At 41.4% G+C, this 22,042-nt stretch overlaps 1 protein-coding gene across 30 annotated transcripts in view; it reads left to right on the top strand.

Annotated features, from left to right (window-relative positions):
* The first annotated feature begins 252 nt into the window (after window positions 1-252).
* The window catches only part of LOC106563947 (baculoviral IAP repeat-containing protein 2), a 39,430-nt gene continuing 17,640 nt past the window's right edge, over window positions 253-22,042 (top strand). For 2 of the 30 annotated variants that reach the window (XM_045690312.1, XM_045690313.1), the window contains exons 1-7: window positions 253-560; window positions 928-1,053; window positions 2,118-3,300; window positions 6,809-6,923; window positions 8,619-8,784; window positions 11,534-11,649; window positions 15,794-15,968. In XM_045690312.1, the coding sequence (XP_045546268.1) occupies window positions 3,207-3,300; window positions 6,809-6,923; window positions 8,619-8,784; window positions 11,534-11,649; window positions 15,794-15,968 (666 nt within the window). In that variant the 5' untranslated portion in view covers window positions 253-560; window positions 928-1,053; window positions 2,118-3,206. Of the gene's footprint in view, window positions 561-927; window positions 1,054-2,117; window positions 3,301-6,808; window positions 8,041-8,081; window positions 8,398-8,618; window positions 8,785-11,533; window positions 11,650-15,793; window positions 15,969-22,042 lie in introns of those variants that run through there. The other 28 variants (XM_045690299.1, XM_045690296.1, XM_045690302.1 and 25 more) reach the window with 28 other exon arrangements.

The following is a 22,042-nucleotide window of genomic DNA, read 5'->3' as shown; positions in this document are numbered from 1 at the left end:
TGTAAGTAAGGTCTACCTACACCTGTTGTATTTGGCAGATGTGACAAATACAATTTGATTTATCAGTAAATTTAAAAAACTTAAAGAAAATCTATGTATACTTTTAAGTATATTTTAGCAATTCCATTAACTTTTTTTTATTTAAGTACATTTAAAACCAAATAATTTTAGACTTTTACTCAAGTAGTATTTTACTGGGTGACTTTCACTTTTACTTGAATCATTTTCTATGAAGGTATCTTTACTTTTACTACAGTATGACTATTGGGTACTTTTTGCACTACTGGGAAAACATCAACGGATAAACTGTCCGTTGACTATGAGGATAACGTCGATCAAAAGTTTCATGCATTAACTTTGCAGATGTTACACTATATCACATTCACACCATATTTGACTAAACCACTCCACAACGTACGTAGCAAATCAAACTGGCAATTCCCCTTGTGTGTAGGCGAGTCGAGTCGAGTCATAAGCATAGATATAAAGTTCCACGTCTAGTCTTTCTGGTTAGTTTACTTCTTCGTTACTGTGATCTGCCTGAAAGCTGTTGGACAAAGGTAAGTTAACCATTTTATTACTCTGTTGTCATGTTCATATTCACACCATAATATGATCGATCATGTGATCTAAAAGTAAAAACCAACAATGTCCATTCATGGACAAGCACACATTTCCTAGAATGGATGTTGTAATCTAGCCTACTGTACATTTTAAACAACTTGATGTGTATAACTTGTTGAAATAAAAAATGTTATTTGATCTTGTAATTAATTATGGTTAAAAAGAAATGTGATTATTATTTTCTGTAAGGAAATATGACATTTTGTTATGTTGTTTCGTTTTGCTATGAAATTACCTGTCATTATGAATGGAATTATAATGATAACTAATAACTTTTCACATTGATGTTTGTTTCTATGTTAGAGGGACTATAGACGGTGGGATTTCTAGAAGTACTTGGTTTGTTCTCGTCGTAACATTTACTGGAAAGGAAGTGACCGCAGAAGGGGATTTCTACAGACTACAAGTCTTTGATCAGAGATATTTGTGGTGAGTCACTGGTCTAAAGCCAGGAGGACTTATTAACAGTTGTATTTAACCAAGGTTTCCAAGGTTTCCCTCTTCTGGTCCTGTTGAGGCTGTAATATTTACTTTAGATCCCCTGTAACCACGTAGCTAGCTAGTTAGCAGTTATGGATAGCATAGCAACAATGTCCCGACGCCATTTAGCTACACAGACAACACCAGCTAACGTTAGCTAACCCTCGTTTTTTTTTAAAAAACAAAACGTTTCACCATCTCAGACATGTTTCTACACCACATTTTAAAATGTGAAATTACAGCAGATCCTGAAGGTTGTACTGGAGGGGAAATTAACTCGTTGAATTTAGCAATATGACTTCCGTGCTCCATATAATGCAATGTAATTTTAGCCTAACTTGACTTAGCTAGCTAGCTACGTAGCAAGTCAGCGTGCTGTATTTCAACATATTTTAAAATATACGCGGTGTGTGTGCGTTTAGGCAACATTATACCTGGTCTGAGGAAACACTACATACATGCTATGATAAAAATCTTCTAAGACCGATTCATTTCCTCCAATTCAAAAGCAGGAAGTGCTGAACCATTACAGGGGAAATTAACCAGTAGGACACTTCCTATTAATGTGATGTCTCTCTGTCCTCTGTCCTACACCCCACTACACCTGCTGTTGTCTTCAGTATGTTTAACCACTAGGACACTTCCTATTAATGTGATGTCTCTCTGTCCTCTGTCCTACACCCCACTACACCTGCTGTTGTCTGAGTATGTTTAACCAGTAGGACACTTCCTATTAATGTGATGTCTCTCTGTCCTCTGTCCTACACCCCACTACACCTGCTGTTGTCTTCAGTATGTTTAACCACTAGGACACTTCCTATTAATGTGATTGTCCTCTGTCCTACACCCCACTAAACCTGCTGTTGTCTGAATGTGGAATTAGCTGAATGTAATTTAGCTGTAATTTGGACCCAGGAAGAGTAGCCACTGCTTCTACACCAGCTAATTGTTGATCCTAATAAATACTTCTACTATAACATTCTACTAATGTAATATTTCTGTCTCCCCTACAGGTGTTATCAACATTTATGCTGTAAAGGAGGACAACTTTTTTTTTATTCTCCCATTTAAACCTTCCTCTCAGACAGATACATTTGTTTGTCTGGTTAATCTCTGCTGCCATGGAAACGTAAACTACCCCAGGAGGGTTGTTCCACTCAGGGGGAGAGGGTTGACCAGCCATACCCAGGGCGTGTGTGTGTGTGTGTGTGTGTGTGTGTGTGTGTGTGTGTGTGTGTGTGTGTGTTCTGTCCATATTCACCAAGCGGACAGAGTGGTGTGGCCTAGTCTGGTGGTTGCAGACAGACAGACACTTCTCTGTGGCTCAGACATGACTGACTACTTGCTTTTTATAAAATCATCTGCTAAATGTCATATCATTTATTATTATAAGGTGTTCTGACATATTGTGATATTATTATGACAGAAGGTGTTCTGGCAGATTGTGATTTATTATGACAGAAGGTATTCTGGCATATTGTGATTTATTATGACAGAAGGTGTTCTGGCATATTGTGATTTATTATGACAGAAGGTATTCTGGCATATTGTGATTTATTATGACAGAAGGTGTTCTGGCATATTGTGATTTATTATGACAGAAGGTATTCTGGCAGATTGTGATTTATTATGACAGAAGGTATTCTGGCAGATTGTGATTTATTATGACAGAAGGTATTCTGGCATATTGTGATTTATTATGACAGAAGGTATTCTGGCATATTGTGATTTATTATGACAGAAGGTGTTCTGGCATATTGTGATTTATTATGACAGAAGGTTGGCAGTTTCTCTAATTTTTTTCTTTTTTTGATCAGTTCTGAAACCTTCAGTTTCATTTCCAGGCTGATGTGTGAGATGACAGGAAACACACCCTGTTTTCATCAATCGCGTGGCTGTGTGTGTGTGTGTGTGTGTGTTTATATTCCCCCTGCCCTGGGTTACTCATCCCTCTCTCCCTGAGGAGAATGGACCTTCCTTTTCTCTAATTCTACAAACTCTTCATAAAAAAAAAAAACAATCTAGAAGCTAAATCTACACTCTAATACCTGTATATCTAGATTCTAGGCTGTCTATATCTAGACTGTCTACCCTATTTGTAAATGGACACCCTGGTACATCTCCAGAACAGCCCGTTCCTCATGGGTCTGTGTCGAAACGGAACCCCAGTTAACCTGCAGTATGACAACTCCTCAGGTAGGCCTCACACAGACACAAACACGTTAGACACAAGGAATCCAGTACAGAATAAATATATTCCAAAACATGCATTTTGTTTGCAACAAGACACTAAAGTAAAACTGCAAAAAAATGTGGCAAATGAATCAACTGTATGTCCTGAATACAAAGCGTTTTGTTTTGGGGGAAAATTCAACAACACATCACTGAGTACCACTTCATATTTTCAAGCATTGTGGTGGCTGCATCATGTTATGGGTATGCTTGTCATCAGCACGGACTAGGGAATGGCGCAGCGGTCTAAGGCACTGTATCGCAGTGCTAGAGGCGTCACTACAGACCCTGGTTCGATCCCTGGCTGTATCACACCTGGCCGTGATCGGGGAGTCCCATAGGGCGGCGCACAATTTGCTCAGCGTCGTCCGGGTTAGGGGAGGTTTTTGCCGGGGGGGGCTTTACTTGGCTCATGGCGCTCTAGCGACTCCTTGTGGCGGACCGGGCGCCTGCAGGCTGACCTCGGTCGTCAGGTAGGCCGTCATTGTAAATAAGAATTTTGTTCTTAACCGACTTGCCTATTTTAAATAAAGTAAAATACAAATTGTCTGGCTGGATTAACGTTGGCAGGCGCCTCATTCTTTTGAAGCAAACAGCAGTGGCTGCTATTATCCATGGACATTAGAAACATGGAAATTATCTGTATGACTCATGGGACTAGTGAAAGAAACATATTTGTTCTCATCACCGTATGACTCTGTCAAGACTGCTATTGTGAACCACTAATGTAACTTTGGCTTGGGGAATTCCTGGGGGTGGGAACTGTTTGTCTTGTTCGTCTGTCTAGGCGTACCTGTTTTGTGTACTGTACCTTTCTTAAAAATAATACAAACAAACATTTGAACACAACAACAACAAAAAGTCTCGGGTTGCAAAAAAATGACTAAAAGTATGTGGACACCTGCTAGTCGAACATCTCATTACAAAGTCATGGGAATTAATATGGAGTTGGTCCACCATTCGCTGCTATAACAGCCCTCCACTCTTCAGGGAAGGCTTTCCACTAGATGTTGGATCATTGCTGATATAACAGCCTCCACTCTTCTGGGAAGGTTTTCCACTAGATGTTGGAACATTGCTGCTATAACAGCCTCCACTCTTCTGGGAAGGCTTTCCACTAGATGTTGGAACATTGCTGCTATAACAGCCTCCACTCTTCTGGGAAGGCTTTCCACTAGATGTTGGAACATTGCTGCTATAACAGCCTCCACTCTTCTGGGAAGGCTTTCCACTAGATGTTGGATCATTGCTGATATAACAGCCTCCACTCTTCTGGGAAGGCTTTCCACTAGATGTAGGAACATTGCTGCTATAACAGCCTCCTCTCTTCAGGGAAGGCTTTCCACTAGATGTTGGATCATTGCTGCTATAACAGCCTCCTCTCTTCAGGGAAGGCTTTCCACTAGATGTTGGAACATTGCTGCTATAACAGCCTCCACTCTTCTGGGAAGGCTTTCCACTAGATGTTGAAACATTGCTGCGGGGACTTGCTTCCATTCAGCCACAAGAGCATTGTGGTCGGGCACTGATGTTGGGTGATTAGGCCTGGCTCGCAGTCGGCGTTCCAATTCATCCCAAAGGTGTTCGATGGTGTTGAGGTCAGGGCTCTGTGCAGGCCAATCAAGTTCTTCCACACCGATCTTCACAACCAATTTCTGTATGGACCTTGCTTTGTTCACGGGAGCATTGTCATGCTGAAACAGGAAACTGTTGCCACAAAGTTGGAAGCACAGAATCGTCTAGAATTTCATTGTATGCTGTAGCGTTAAGATTTCCCTTCACTGGAACTAAGGGGCCCAAACCATGAAAAACAGCCCCAGACCATTATTCCTCCTCCACCAAACTTTACAGTTGGCACTATACATCTGACCTCTGTTATTATTATAATACACTGTATAGTTTAACACCTGACTTATTATTATTATTATTATTATTATTATTATACACTGTATAGTTTAACACCTGACTTATTATTATTATTATTATTATTATTATTATACACTGTATAGTTTACCACCTGACCTCTATTATTATTATTATTATTATACACTGTATAGTTTACCACCTGACCTCTATTATTATTATTATAATACACTGTATAGTTTACCACCTGACCTCTATTATTATTATTATTATTATACACTGTATAGTTTACCACCTGACCTCTATTATTATTATTATAATACACTGTATAGTTTACCACCTGACCTCTATTATTATTATAATACACTGTATAGTTTAACACCTGACCTCTATTATTATTATTATTATAATACACTGTATAGTTTACCACCTGACCTCTATTATTATTATAATACACTGTATAGTTTACCACCTGACCTCTATTATTATTATAATACACTGTATAGTTTACCACCTGACCTCTATTATTATTATAATACACTGTATAGTTTACCACCTGACCTCTATTATTATAATACACTGTATAGTTTACCACCTGACCTCTATTATTATAATACACTGTATAGTTTACCACCTGACCTCTATTATTATTATAATACACTGTATAGTTTACCACCTGACCTCTATTATTATAATACACTGTATAGTTTACCACCTGACCTCTATTATTATTATTATTATAATACACTGTATAGTTTACCACCTGACCTCTATTATTATTATTATTATAATACACTGTATAGTTTACCACCTGACCTCTATTATTATTATTATTATAATACACTGTATAGTTTAACACCTGACCTCTATTATTATTATTATAATACACTGTATAGTTTAACACCTGACTTATTATTATTATTATAATACACTGTATAGTTTACCACCTGACCTCTATTATTATTATTATTATAATACACTGTATAGTTTACCACCTGACCTCTATTATTATTATAATACACTGTATAGTTTACCACCTGACCTCTATTATTATTATTATTATAATACACTGTATAGTTTACCACCTGACTTATTATTATTATTATTATTATAATACACTGTATAGTTTACCACCTGACCTCTATTATTATTATAATACACTGTATAGTTTACCACCTGACCTCTATTATTATTATTATTATAATACACTGTATAGTTTACCACCTGACCTCTATTATTATTATAATACACTGTATAGTTTAACACCTGACCTCATATTATTATTATTATAATACACTGATTTACACTGACCTCTATTATTATTATAATACACTGTATAGTTTACCACCTGACCTCTATTATTATTATTATTATAATACACTGTATAGTTTAACACCTGACTTATTATTATTATTATAATACACTGTATAGTTTACCACCTGACCTCTGTTATACACTGTATAGTTTTACATTATAACGCTCATCCAGGTTTCACCTACCTTACTCTGTACACACTCACCTTACACACTACTTACACACACGCTGTACACACTCACCTTACACACACACACACCTTTTTATAAAGTTGTGATTTTTATTTTCTCCTCAGAACTGTTCCGTATCTCCACCTTTGCCCTCTTCCCGTCTGCAGCGGTAACGGAGCGCACCCTGGCCAGGGCAGGATGGTTCTATACTGGTGTGGGAGACAGGGTGCAGTGTTTCAGGTAGGTGATGGTTCTATACTGGTGTGGGAGACAGGGTGCAGTGTTTCAGGTAGGTGATGGTTCTATACTGGTGTTGGGAGACAGGGTGCAGGTAGGTGATGGTTCTATACTGGTGTTGGGAGACAGGGTGCAGGTAGGTGATGGTTCTATACTGGTGTTGGGAGACAGGGTGCAGGTAGGTGATGGTTCTATACTGGTGTTGGGAGACAGGGTGCAGTGTTTCAGGTAGGTGATGGTTCTATACTGGTGTGGGAGACAGGGTGCAGGTAGGTGATGGTTCTATACTGGTGTGGGAGACAGGGTGCAGTGTTTCAGGTAGGTGATGGTTCTATACTGGTGTGGGAGACAGGGTGCAGGTAGGTGATGGTTCTATACTGGTGTGGGAGACAGGGTGCAGTGTTTCAGGTAGGTGATGGTTCTATACTGGTGTGGGAGACAGGGTGCAGGTAGGTGATGGTTCTATACTGGTGTTGGGAGACAGGGTGCAGTGTTTCAGGTAGGTGATGGTTCTATACTGGTGTTGGGAGACAGGGTGCAGGTAGGTGATGGTTCTATACTGGTGTGGGAGACAGGGTGCAGTGTTTCAGGTAGGTGATGGTTCTATACTGGTGTGGGAGACAGGGTGCAGGTAGGTGATGGTTCTATACTGGTGTGGGAGACAGGGTGCAGTGTTTCAGGTAGGTGATGGTTCTATACTGGTGTTGGGAGACAGGGTGCAGGTAGGTGATGGTTCTATACTGGTGTTGGGAGACAGGGTGCAGGTAGGTGATGGTTCTATACTGGTGTGGGAGACAGGGTGCAGGTAGGTGATGGTTCTATACTGGTGTGGGAGACAGGGTGCAGTGTTTCAGGTAGGTGATGGTTCTATACTGGTGTGGGAGACAGGGTGCAGGTAGGTGATGGTTCTATACTGGTGTTGGGAGACAGGGTGCAGTGTTTCAGGTAGGTGATGGTTCTATACTGGTGTGGGAGACAGGGTGCAGGTAGGTGATGGTTCTATACTGGTGTTGGGAGACAGGGTGCAGGTAGGTGATGGTTCTATACTGGTGTTGGGAGACAGGGTGCAGTGTTTCAGGTAGGTGATGGTTCTATACTGGTGTTGGGAGACAGGGTGCAGGTAGGTGATGGTTCTATACTGGTGTGGGAGACAGGGTGCAGTGTTGCAGGTAGGTGATGGTTCTATACTGGTGTGGGAGACAGGGTGCAGGTAGGTGATGGTTCTATACTGGTGTTGGGAGACAGGGTGCAGGTAGGTGATGGTTCTATACTGGTGTTGGGAGACAGGGTGCAGGTAGGTGATGGTTCTATACTGGTGTTGGGAGACAGGGTGCAGGTAGGTGATGGTTCTATACTGGTGTGGGAGACAGGGTGCAGTGTTTCAGGTAGGTGATGGTTCTATACTGGTGTTGGGAGACAGGGTGCAGGTAGGTGATGGTTCTATACTGGTGTTGGGAGACAGGGTGCAGTGTTTCAGGTGATTGTCCTGCCACGCTGGCCCATCCCTCCTCTTCACCACATCATTTAAATGGTTCTACCTACTAGCTGATATTGTGTGTGTGTTCTAATTCTCAGGTGTAACGTGACATCATCTAATTGGTATTTCCCTGCTCCAGGTGTAACGTGACATCATCTAATTGGTATTTCCCTGCTCCAGGTGTAACGTGACATCATCTAATTGGTATTTCCCTGCTCCAGGTGTAACGTGACAGCGGACGGCTGGCAGACAGGTGACTGTCCTACTGAGAGACACAGACAGCTGTCCCCTTCTTGCGTCTTCATCCAGACTCTACCCTCTACTGCCAACCTCCTCTCCTCTTCTCACAGCGCCTTCTCTCCGCTATGCAGCGCACTCGTCACACCGGTGAGATGGTGGTGATGATGATGATGATGATGATGATGATTAAATTGTATTTGTCACATGCGCCGAATACAACAGGTGTCGACCTTATGTGGGTAATGGTGGTGGTGGGGGTTATAGGGGTGGGGGTTATAATGATAGTGATGGTGGTGGGGGTTATAATGATAGTGATGGTGGTGGGGGTTATAATGATAGTGATGGTGGTGGGGGTTATAATGATAGTGATGGTGGTGGTGGGGGTTATAATGATAGTGATGGTGGTGGTGGGGGTTATAATGATAGTGGTGGTGGTGGTGGTGGGGGTTATAATGATAGTGATGGTGGTGGTGGGGGTTATAATGATAGTGATGGTGGTGGTGGGGGTTATAATGATAGTGATGGTGGTGGTGGGGGTTATAATGATAGTGATGGTGGTGGGGGTTATAATGATAGTGATGGTGGTGGGGGTTATAATAATAGTGATGGTGGTGGGGGTTATAATGATAGTGATGGTGGTGGGGGTTATAATGATAGTGATGGTGGTGGGGGTTATAATGATAGTGATGGTGGTGGGGGTTATAATGATAGTGGTTGTGGTGGGGGTTATAATGATAGTGGTGGTGGTGGGGGTTATAATGATAGTGATGGTGGTGGGGGTTATAATGATAGTGATGGTGGCGGGGGTTATAATGATAGTGGTTGTGGTGGGGGTTATAATGATAGTGGTGGTGGTGGGGGTTATAATGATAGTGATGGTGGTGGGGGTTATAATGATAGTGATGGTGGCGGGGGTTATAATGATAGTGGTTGTGGCGGGGGTTATAATGATAGTGGTGGTGGTGGGGGTTATAATGATAGTGATGGTGGTGGGGGTTATAATGATAGTGATGGTGGCGGGGGTTATAATGATAGTGGTTGTGGTGGGGGTTATAATGATAGTGGTGGTGGTGGGGGTTATAATGATAGTGATGGTGGCGGGGGTTATAATGATAGTGATGGTGGCGGGGGTTATAATGATAGTGATGGTGGCGGGGGTTATAATGATAGTGATGGTGGCGGGGGTTATAATGATAGTGATGGTGGTGGGGGTTATAATAATAGTTGGGGTGGTGGGGGTTATAGTGATAGTTGTGGTGGTGGGGGTTATAGTGATAGTTGAGGGGTTATAGTGATAGATGGGGTGGTGGGGGTTATAGTGATAGTTGGGGTGGTGGGGGTTATAGTGGTGGTGGGGGTTATAATGATAGTTGGGGTGGGGGTTATAGTGGTGGTGGTGGGGGTTATAGTGGTGGTGGTGGGGGTTATAGTGATAGTGGTGGTGGTGGGGGTTATAGTGATAGTGGTGGTGGTGGGGGTTATAGTGATAGTGGTGGTGGTGGGGGTTATAGTGATAGTGGTGGTGGTGGGGGTTATAGTGATAGTGGTGGTGGTGGGGGTTATAGTGATGGTGGTGGTGGGGGTTATAGTGATGGTGGTGGTGGGGGTTATAATGATAGTGGTGGTGGGGGTTATAGTGATAGTTGGGGTTATAATGATAGTTGGGGTGGGGGTTATAATGATAGTTGGGGTGGGGGTTATAGTGATAGTGGTGGTGGTGGGGGTTATAGTGATAGTGGTGGGGGTTATAGTGATAGTGGTGGTGGTGGGGGTTATAGTGATAGTGGTGGTGGTGGGGGTTATAATGATAGTTGGGGTGGTGGGGGTTATAGTGATAGGGGTGGTGGGGGTTATAATGATAGGGGTGGTGGGGGTTATAATGATAGTTGGGGTTATAATGATAGTTGTGGGGGTTATAATGATAGTTGGGGTGGTGGGGGTTATAATGATAGTTGTGGTGATGGTGGTGGGGGTTATAATGATAGTTGTGATGATGGTGGAGGGAGTTATAATGATAGTCGGGGTTATAATGATAGTTGTGGTGATGGTGGTGGGGGTTATAATGATAGTTGTGGTGGGGGTTATAATGATGGTGGGGGTTATAATGATAGCTGTGGTGGTGGGGGTTATAATGATAGTTGTGATGGTGGTGGGGGTTGTAATGATAGTGGGGGTTATAATGATAGTTGTGGTGATGGTGGTGGGGGTTATAATGATAGTTGTGGTGGTGGGGGTTATAATGATAGTTGTGGGGGTTATAATGATAGTTGTGGTGGTGGTGGTGGGGGTTATAATGATAGTTGTGGTGGTGGGGGGTTATAATGATAGGATGGGGGTGGGGGTTATAATGACAGTTGTGGTGATGATGGTGGGGGTTATAATGATAGTTGTGGTGGTGGGGGTTATAATGATAGTTGTGATGATGGGGGTGGGGGTTATAATGATGGGGTGGGGGTTATAATGATAGGATGGGGTGGGGGTTATAATGATAGTTGTGGTGGTGGGGGTTATAATGATAGTTGTGGTGGTGGGGGTTATAATGATAGTTGTGGTGGTGGGGGTTATAATGATAGTTGGGGTGGTGGGGGTTATAATGATAGTGGTGGTGATGGTTGTGGGGGTTATAATGATAGTTGTGGTGATGGTGGTGGGGGTTATAATGATAGTGGGGGTTATAATGATAGTGGTGGTGATGGGGGTTATAATGATAGTGGTGGTGATGATGGTGGGGGTTATAATGATAGTGGTGGTGATGATGGTGTTGGTGGGGGTTATAATGATAGTTGTGGGGGTTATAATGATAGTGGTGGTGGTGGGGGTTATAATGATAGTGGTGGTGATGGGGGTGGGGGTTATAATGATGTGGGGGTGTAGTAACGTGTGTTGTCTCTCCCAGGTATCAGGACCTGGCCCCGCCCCCCTCCCTGTCTCAGCCTCTAACCCGGTGTCCGGTGAAGAGCCTTGTGTCCCGCCCCCCTCCAGCCCGCTGAGCTCCCGAGAAGTAGAGGACATGTAAGGCTCTGATTGGCTGTTTCTACGCTCTGATTGGCTGTTTCTACGCTCTGATTGGCTGGCTGCACTAACATTTATTTAAGCGTTTAAAAAAAAATGTATTTGTTAAATGTTCTCTGAAACCTTTCTGTAGATGTTACCAGAGAAATATTAAATAACACTACTTTAATACATGAGACTAATAATTAGGGATGTGACAAATAAACAATTTTTCATAACTTTTAAACCAAAACAAATATTTAAAAGATGAGCAAAAAAGTGCATTAGCAATGCAGAATATGGTCGTACCGCTGCTATTGCATGTGACTGCTAGTGGGCAATGAAGTTTTTTGTAGCGCATTTATGGTTCTAGACTGGTAGGCTGTATTGGCGGTTCTAGACTGGTAGGCTGTATTGGCGGTTCTAGACTGGGAGGCTGTATTCGCGGTTCTAGACTGGGAGGCTGTATTGGGGGTTCTAGACTGGGAGGCTGTATTGGCGGTTCTAGACTGGGAGGCTGTATTGGCGGTTCTAGACTGGGAGGCTGTATTCGTGGTTCTAGACTGGTAGGCTGTATTGGCGGTTCTAGACTGGGAGGCTGTATTGGCGGTTCTAGACTGGGAGGCTGTATTGGCGGTTCTAGACTGGTAGACTAGATGAGAAGTGAACAGTGTGGGATCAGGGGTGTATTCATTCTGCCGATTCTGTTGAAAACGTTTCTTAAACGTACCTGAATTTGTCCAATAGAAACTCTCATTTACAACTGTTGGACTAATGCCTACACCCTGGATCAGCTAGATGCAGGCCAGAGTGTGCAAGATACAGGTGTCCTTCCTGACCCAGTTGCCGGAGAGGAAGGAAACAGCACAGGGTTTTCACCATGAGGCCCTTGGTGACTTTAAAAAATGTTGACGTAATGGCTGTGATAGGACAAAACTGAGGATGGATCAACAACATTGTAGTTAATCCACAATACTAACCTAAATGATAGAGTGAAAAGGAAGCCTGTACAGAATAAATATATTCCAAAACATGCATTCTGTTTGCAACAAGAGACTAAAGAAAAACGGCAAAAAAATGTGGCAAAGGAATTCACTTTATGTCCTGAATACAAAGCGTTATGTTTGAGGAAAATCCAACAACACAAATCCAACAACACATCACTGAGTACCGCTTCATATTTTCAAGCATTGTGGTGGCTGCATCATGTTATGGGTATGCTTGTCATCGACAAGGACTAGGGAATTTTTTAGGATAAAAAGAAATGGAATAGGGGCCTCCTGTGTGGCGCAGCGGTCTAAGGCACTGCATTTCAGTGCTAGAGGCGTACAGAGTGTTTTCTATCCAAATCTACTAATAATATGCATATCCTACCTTCTGGGCCTGAGTAGCAGGCAGTTTAATTTGAGCACGTCATTCATCTGAATTTCCGAATACTGCCCCCTGTCACTAAAAAGTTAACCTTTTATTTAACTAGGCAAGTCAGTTAAGAACAAATTCTTATTTACAATGACGGCCTACCCCGGCCAAATCCTAACCCGGACGATGCTGGGCCAATTGTGTGCCGCCCTATGGGACTCCCAATCACGGCCGGTTGTGATACAGCCTGGAATCGAACCAGGGTCTATAGTGACGCCTCTAGCACTGAGATGCAGTGCCTTAGACCACTGCACCATTCGGCAGCCCCGAGTGATGTAGTAACCAAAAAAGTGAAAAAAAAGTAAACAAATCAAAATATATTTTATATTTGAGGTTCTTCAAAGTAGCCACCCTTTTGCCTCAATGACAGCTTTGCACGCACTTGGCATTCTCTTAACCAGCTTCATGAGGTAGTCATCTGGAATGCATTGCAATTAACAGGTGTGCCTTGTTAAATGTGCATTTTTGGTATTTCTTTCTTCGTAATGCGTTTGAGCCAATCAGTTGTGTTGTGACAAGGTAGGGGTGGTATACAGAAGATAACCCTATTTGGTAAAAGACCAAGTCCGTATTATGGCAAAAACAGCTCAAATAAGCAAAGAGAAACGAACAGTCCATCATTACTTTAAGACATGAATGTCCATCAATACGGAACATTTCAAGAACTTTGAAAATTATATGAACTGTAACTCATTAAAATGAAATTGTTTCATGTTGAATTTATTTTAGTTTAGTATTTTTTTAACATGCATTCAGAACTGAAAATGAACCTAACTTGAACGTCTGGAACAGATATATTTTAAATCGTAATTATGCTAACTGGGTAAGGGTTCAGATTTTTGGGAACACACTGAAAATGTGGATTAAAATGACATGAGTTGGAATTAATGCATCATAAGGTAAAGGCTGGAATGAGTTGGGCGTACTGAATTAATGCATCATAAGGTAAAGGCTGGAATGAGTTGGGCGTACTGAATTAATGCATCATAAGGTAAAGGCTGGAATGAGTTGGGCGTACTGAATGAATGCATCATAAGGTAAAGGCTGGAATGAGTTGGGCGTACTGAATGAATGCATCATAAGGTAAAGGCTGGAATGAGTTGGGCGTACTGAATGAATGCATCATAAGGTAAAGGCTGGAATGAGTTGGGCGTACTGAATTAATGCATCATAAGGTAAAGGCTGGAATGAGTTGGGCGTACTGAATGAATGCATCATAAGGTAAAGGCTGGAATGAGTTGGGCGTACTGAATGAATGCATCATAAGGTAAAGGCTGGAATGAGTTGGGCGTACTGAATGAATGCATCATAAGGTAAAGGCTGGAATGAGTTGGGCGTACTGAATGAATGCATCATAAGGTAAAGGCTGGAATGAGTTGGGCGTACTGAATTAATGCATCATAAGGTAAAGGCTGGAATGAGTTGGGCGTACTGAATTAATGCATCATAAGGTAAAGGCTGGAATGAGTTGGGCGTACTGAATTAATGCATCATAAGGTAAAGGCTGGAATGAGTTGGGCGTACTGAATGAATGCATCATAAGGTAAAGGCTGGAATGAGTTGGGCGTACTGAATGAATGCATCATAAGGTAAAGGCTGGAATGAGTTGGGCGTACTGAATGAATGCATCATAAGGTAAAGGCTGGAATGAGTTGGGCGTACTGAATGAATGCATCATAAGGTAAAGGCTGGAATGAGTTGGGCGTACTGAATGAATGCATCATAAGGTAAAGGCTGGAATGAGTTGGGCGTACTGAATTAATGCATCATAAGGTAAAGGCTGGAATCTGTTCTTGATGCTAGAACAGCAACGTGTTGTTGATAATTCCACTCAGTCGATGCGCTACTTGCATTGGCCGGGTTTAGATTCAACATGGCTAACTGTGTTGTGAGAAGGCTGGTCTTGGTTGAGGAAATGTAGGGTAGTTAGCAGTGCTGAAACTGACATCTGGCTACCCATGTACCTAATCTAGCCAGTTTGACTGTGTCATGGTGGAGTAACTAACTAGATGAGCATTTACTTTCTAGTCATTTAGCAGACGCTCTTATCCAGAGCGACTTACAGTAGTGAATGCATACATTTCATACATTTTTTTATTTTTTTTCCCCCCGTACTTTTCCGAGGGGGGCCAGTTTTGTATGTATTAGAAATTAGCAGCGTGGCAGTTTCCAAAAGTTTGGTGTTGACAATGAACTTTACTTAGCTAGCTAGCTATGCTTTATGGAAGAATGTACTGTAGCTAGGTAGGATATATTGTTAACATTGAGTTGTGGTTGTCTGAAAAGGGTGGCAAGTGTAATGGTCACTTTAAGGACTCTGTAGTCTCGTTGTTATCCTAGATATTGAGCTACGTCTTGGCAACATATTGAATTTTTTTCACTAATGCTAACGACCAGGTAAGAACTCTGGTATGTGGTCTACGGTTATGGCTGGATGGCTCATGACGAGGCAGGGAGTGGGTTGTGTATCTCCAATCAAGTTGATTTACAAAGTCTCATTGACATTGGTGTCATTCTGGCTTAGATATGATAGAAGGGAGATTTGAAATGAACATTGGGCTTTAATCAATCAAACCTACTATTGAAATCTAGAGTTGTGCTTTGCCTTCAGCAACCTACTAAGAAGTTGAGGCCCCATTATTATTAATAATAATGCCATATAAAAGGATGATCACAGTGTAATGTGTTGTTTTTACAGGGTCAGCCATAGTAGTACGGCCCCCTATATCTGATGATGTTTCTGTAGGTTTCACCAGAGACCCCCTACCTGTCACAACCCCAGCATGAGGAGAGAGCAGGACCGTCTGGACTCCTTCCACACCTGGACCCTGTCCATCATCACCCCCTCTGAGCTGGCTAAGGCTGGCTTCTATTACCTGGGGCAGGGAGACCGCGTGGCCTGCTTCACCTGTGGAGGACAGGTATACTACTACTACTACTACTACTACTACTACTACTACTACTATATACTACATTTTACATGTACATGTTCGTTTTTTAGCTTATCCACAGCCACTTAAAGTAATATTTATATAAACTCGGCAACAAAAAAAGTCCTCTCTCTGTCAACTGCGTTTTATTTTCAACAAACTTAACATGTGTAAATATTTGTATGAACATAACAAGATTCAACAGCTGAGACATAAACTGAACAAGTTCCACAGACATGTGACTGACAGAAATTGAATAATGTGTCCCTGAACAAAGGGGGGGTCAAAATTAGAGGTCGACCGATTAATTGGTATGGTCGATTAACCTGTCTGGGCTAGGGGGCAGTATTTTTACGGCCGGATGAAAAACGTACCCAATTTAAACAGGTTACTACTCTGGCCCAGAAACTAGAATATGCATATTATTAGTGGATTTGGATAGAAAACACTCTGAAGTTTCTAAAACTGTTTGAATGGTGTCTGTGAGTATAACAGAACTCATATGGCAGGCAAAAACCTGAGAAAAATTCAACCAGGAAGTGTAGGATCTGAGAATTGTAGTTCTTCTTTCTAGTCCCTTTCAAAACTACAGTATCTGTGCTGTTACGTTGCACTTTCTAAGGCTTCCATTGGCTGTCAACAGCCTTCAGAAAGTGGTTTGAGCATTCTCCTGTCACTGGGCAGAGTATAGGAGCTCAGTCACTGAGTGGACTGCCTGGGGACAAAGGGATTGGATATGCTCGATCCCGCGAGTGCACCGTTCCTTCTTTTTCTTCTTGAATGAATATGCTATTGTCCGGTTGGAATATTATCGCAATTTTACGTAAAAAATATAATAAAGATTGATTTTAAACAGCGTTTGACATGCTTCTAAGTACGGTAATGGAACATTTTGACTTTTCGTCTCTGGTTCTGCGCTCGCGCGTTACCCTTTGGATAAGTGATCTGTACACACAAACAAAACGGAGGTATTTGTACATGCATATGGATTATTTCGAACAAAAACAACATTTCCTGTGAAAGTAGCAGTCCTGGGAGTGCATTCTGACGAAGATCAGCAAAGGTAAGAGAATATTTCTAATACTAATTCTGAGTTTAGTTTGCCCCAAACTTGGCGGGTGTCTGTATAGCTCTCTGTGATGGCTGAGCTATGTACTCAGAATATTACAAAATGTGCTTTCTCCGTAAAGCTATTTTAAAATCTGACACAGCGGTTGCATCCAGGAGTAGTCTATCTATAATTCTTTAAATAATTGTTATATATTTTGTCAACGTTTATGATGAGTATTTTTGTAAATTGATGTGCACATTCACCGGTGGTTTTGGTGGGAATACATTTTCTGAACATCAAGCGCCAATGTAAAATGCTGTTTTTGGATATAAATATGAACTTTATCGAACAAAACATACATGTATTGTGTAACATGAAGTCCTAGGAGTGTCATCTGATGAAGATCGTCAAAGGTTAGTGCTTCATTTAGCTGGGTTTTATTAACACATGTCCTTGCTTGGAAAATGGCTGTGTGATTATTTTTGTCTATGTACTCTCCTAACATAATCTAATGTTTTGCTTTCGCTGTAAAGCCTTTTTGAAATCGGACAATGTGGTTATATCAAGGAGAAGTGTATGTTTGAGAAAGTTGAATTATGACATTTTGTTGTTTCTGAATTTTCCGCCCTGATATTTCACTGGCTGTGTCCCGCAGGTGGGACGCTAGCCCACGTAGCCCATAGAAGTTAATTAGAGCAGATTTTACGTTTTCATAACAATCGGTAATCGGCCTTTTTTGGACGCCGATTACATTGCAATCCATGAGGAAACTGCGTGGCAGGCTGACCACCTGTTACGCGAGTGCAGCTTCAAAATTACCTTGTGGCTGCAATGAGCCAAGGTAAGTTGCTAGCTAGCATTAAACTTATAAAAAAAACAATCTTCACAATCACTAGTTGACTACACATGGTTGATGATATTACTAGGTTAACTAGCTTGTCCTGCGTTCCATATAATCAATCACTAGTTGACTACACATGGTTGATGATATTACTAGGTTAACTAGCTTGTCCTGCGTTCCATATAATCAATCACTAGTTGACTACACATGGTTGATGATATTACTAGGTTAACTAGCTTGTCCTGCGTTCCATATAAACAATCACTAGTTGACTACACATGGTTGATGATATTACCAGGTTAACTAGCTTGTCCTGCGTTCCATATAAACAATCACTAGTTGACTACACGGTTGATGATATTACTAGGTTAACTAGCTTGTCCTGCGTTCCATATAATCAATCACTAGTTGACTACACATGGTTGATGATATTACTAGGTTAACTAGCTTGTCCTGCGTTCCATATAAACAATCACTAGTTGACTACACATGGTTGATGATATTACCAGGTTAACTAGCTTGTCCTGCGTTCCATATAAACAATCACTAGTTGACTACACGGTTGATGATATTACTAGGTTAACTAGCTTGTCCTGCGTTCCATATAATCAATCACTAGTTGACTACACATGGTTGATGATATTACTAGGTTAACTAGCTTGTCCTGCGTTCCATATAATCAATGCGGTGCGTGTTAATTTATCGTCTGACACCATTTTAAAAGGTAATTTACCACATGCGGTCTCAGTAATATGATGGGGTCTGAAACCAGATTGGAGTATTTCCTATAGATTATTTGCCTTCAGGAAGGCAGTGAGTTGCTGCGCAACAGCTTTTTCAAAAACATTTTAAAGGAATGTGAGATTGCATCTTTATCATTTTAAAACATACATGCATACATACATAAATACATACATGCATGCATACATACAGTTGAAGTCAGATGTTTACATAGCCAAATACATTTAAACTCAGTTTTTCACAATTCCTGACATTTTAATCCTAGTTAAAATTCCCTGTTTTAGGTCAGTTAGGATCACCACTTTATTTTAAGAATGTGAAATGTCAGAATAATAGTAGAGAGAATGATTTACTTCAGCTTTTATTTCTTTCATCACATTCCCAGTGGGTCGGAGGTTTACATACACTCAATTAGTATTTGGTAGCATTGCCTTAAAATTGTTTAACTTGAGTCAAACGTTTTGGATAGCCTTCCACAAACATCCCACAATAAGTTGGGTGAATTTTGGCCCATTCCTCCTGTAGGGGGTGGGTCCCAAAGACCCATTATTGATTTTAGGGGACCTTAAGAGTCATATGTTCTTCTGCAGGCCTTAGAGAGAGAGATACTGTTGCTATGTGTCTAAAAACTGCCACTATACGTTTTACTAGCCATCTATATTAGTCTTTGTGGTTAAGCCCTTGTGAGAGAGCAAGCTGGGTCTGAGTCAGACCGAAACTAGACAAAGGGAAGTAACAACGGTTTGATCTTGTGAGACCGTGGACAATCCAAATCAATTCTGTACTAAGTTGCCTTAAGGGTAACCTCAGCTTATTGTTACAAACATACATTGACGTAGGGGATCATACCACTAGGGAGTGGTATGGGGAGTGATCACATGTATAAATCAGCGGTGCCTTTAGGTGGGAACTTACTGGGAAACATGAATGTTCCTGATGGTCAACTTCTGTCTGCAATTGATAAAGGTTTTTGATTTACTTAAAGAAGATATTGTCTGACTGCTGATTTTCACCAATAAGCCAAAGATTGACAAGGAAGGAACACCGACACTCCTGACAGAGCTGGTGTAACCGAGTCAGGTTTGTAGGCCTCCTTGCTCGCACACGCTTTTTTTCAGTTCTGCCCACAAATCTTCTATAGGATTTGAGGTCAGGGCTTTGTGATGGCCACTCCAATACCTTGACTTTGTTGTCCTTAAGCCATTTTGCCACAACTTTGGAAGTATGCTTGGGGTCATTGTCCATTTGGAAAACCCATTTGCGACCAAGCTTTACCTTCCTGACTGATGTCTTGAGATGTTGCTTCAATATATCCACATAATTTTCCTTTCTCATGATGCCATCTATTTTGTGAAGTGCACCAGTCCCTCCTGCAGCAAAGCACCCCCACAACATGATGCTGCCACCCCCGTGCTTCACGGTTGGGATGGTGTTCTTCGGCTTGCAAGCATCCCCTTTTTCCTCCAAACATAATGATGGTCATTATGGCCAAACAGTTCTATTTTTGTTTCATCAGACCAGAGGACATTTCTCCAAAAAGTACGATCTTTGTCCCCATGTACAGTTGCAAACCATAGTCGGGCTTGATGTCAAGCAAAGAGGCACTGAGTTTGAAGGTAGGCCTTGAAATACATCCACAGGTACACCTCCAATTGACTCAAATGATGTCAATTAGCCTATCAGAAGCTTCTAAAGCCATGACATCATTTTCTGGAATTTTCCAAGCTGTTTAAAGGCACAGTCAACTTAGTGTATGTAAACTTCTGACCCACTGGAATTGTGATACAGTGAATTATAAGTGAAATAATCTGTCTGTAAACAATTGTTGGAGAAATGACTTGTGTCATGCACAAAGTAGATGTCCTAACCGACTTGCCAAAACTATAGTTTGTTAACAAGAAAATGGTAGAGTGGTTGAAAAATGAGTTTTAATGACTCCAACCTAAGTGTATATAAACTTCTGACTTCAACTGTTCAATTTGTTCATTACAATATCATCAAATTGATCAGAAATACAGTGTAGACATTGTTCATGTTGTAAATTACTATTGTAGCTGGAAACGGACAGCATCTCGAGTCGCCTCTTCACTATTGACGTTGAGACTGGTGTTTTGTGGGTACTATTTAATGAAGCTGCCAGTTGAGGACTTGTGAGGCGTCTGTTTCTCAAACTAGACACTCTAATGTAGTTGTCCTCTTGCTCAGTTGTGCACCGGGGCCTCCCACTCCTCTTTCTATTCTGGTTAGAGCCAGTTTGCGCTGTTCTGTGAAGGGAGTAGCACACAGCGTTGTATGAGATCTTCAGTTCCTTGGCAATTTCTCGCATTGAATAGCCTTCATTTCTCAGAACAAAAATAGACTGACGAGTTTCAGAAGAAAGGTCTTTGTTTCTGGCCTTTTTGAGCCTGTAATCGAACCCACAGATGCTGATGCTCCAGATACTCAACTAGTCTAAAGAAGGCCAGTTTTATTGCTTCTTTAATCAGACAACAGTTTTCAGCTGTGCTAACATCAATTGCAAAAGGGTTTTCTAATGATCAATTAGACTTTTAAAATGATAAACTTGGATTAGCTAACACAACGTGCCATTGGAACACAGGAGTGATGGTTGCTGATAATGGGCCTCTGTACGTCTATGTAGATATTCCATTAAAAATCAGCCGTTTCCAGCTACAATAGTCATTTACAACATTAACCTGTTTGGGATAGGGGGCAGTATTTTCACGGCCGGATGAAAAAACGTACCCGATTTTTAAACTGGTGACTACTCTTGCCCAGAAACGAGAATATGCATATTATTAGTAGTTTTGGATAGAAAACACTCTGAAGTTTCTAAACTTTTTTGAATGGTGTCTGTGAGTATAACAGAACTCATATGGCAGGCAAAAACCTGAGAAAATTCCAAGCAGGAAGTGGCCTGTCTGAGAAATTGTTGTTGTTCTTTTGATTCTCTATCGAAACTACAGTATCTGTGGGGTTACGTAGCACTTTCTAAGGCTTCCATTGGCTCGCTAAAGCCTTCAGAAAGCAGATTGAGGCGTCTCCTGTCTCTGGGCAGAGTATAGTAGCTCAGTTTCTGAGTGGTCTGCCTGGGGACAAAGAGATTGGATATGCGCATTCACGTGAACACGCTGTTTTTTCTTTTCCTCTTTAAATGAATACACTATTGTCCGGTTGGAATATTATCGCTATTTTACGAGAAAAATACCCTTAAATTGATTTTAAACAGCGTTTGACATGCTTCTAAGTACGGTAATGGAACATTTTTGATTTTTGTTTTGTCTCGAAATGCGCTCGCGCGTTACCCTTTGGATAGTGACCTGAACGCACGAACAAAACGGAGGTATTTGGACATAACTATGGATTATTTTGAACCAAAATAACATTTGTTGTTGAAGTAGAAGTCCTGGGAGTGCATTCTGACGAAGATCA

Source organism: Salmo salar, chromosome ssa11, assembly GCF_905237065.1.
Source record: "Salmo salar chromosome ssa11, Ssal_v3.1, whole genome shotgun sequence".
Classification (NCBI taxonomy): domain Eukaryota; kingdom Metazoa; phylum Chordata; class Actinopteri; order Salmoniformes; family Salmonidae; genus Salmo; species Salmo salar.
Note: the sequence above shows the minus strand (reverse complement) of the source record. Positions and strands in the feature narration are given on the sequence as shown.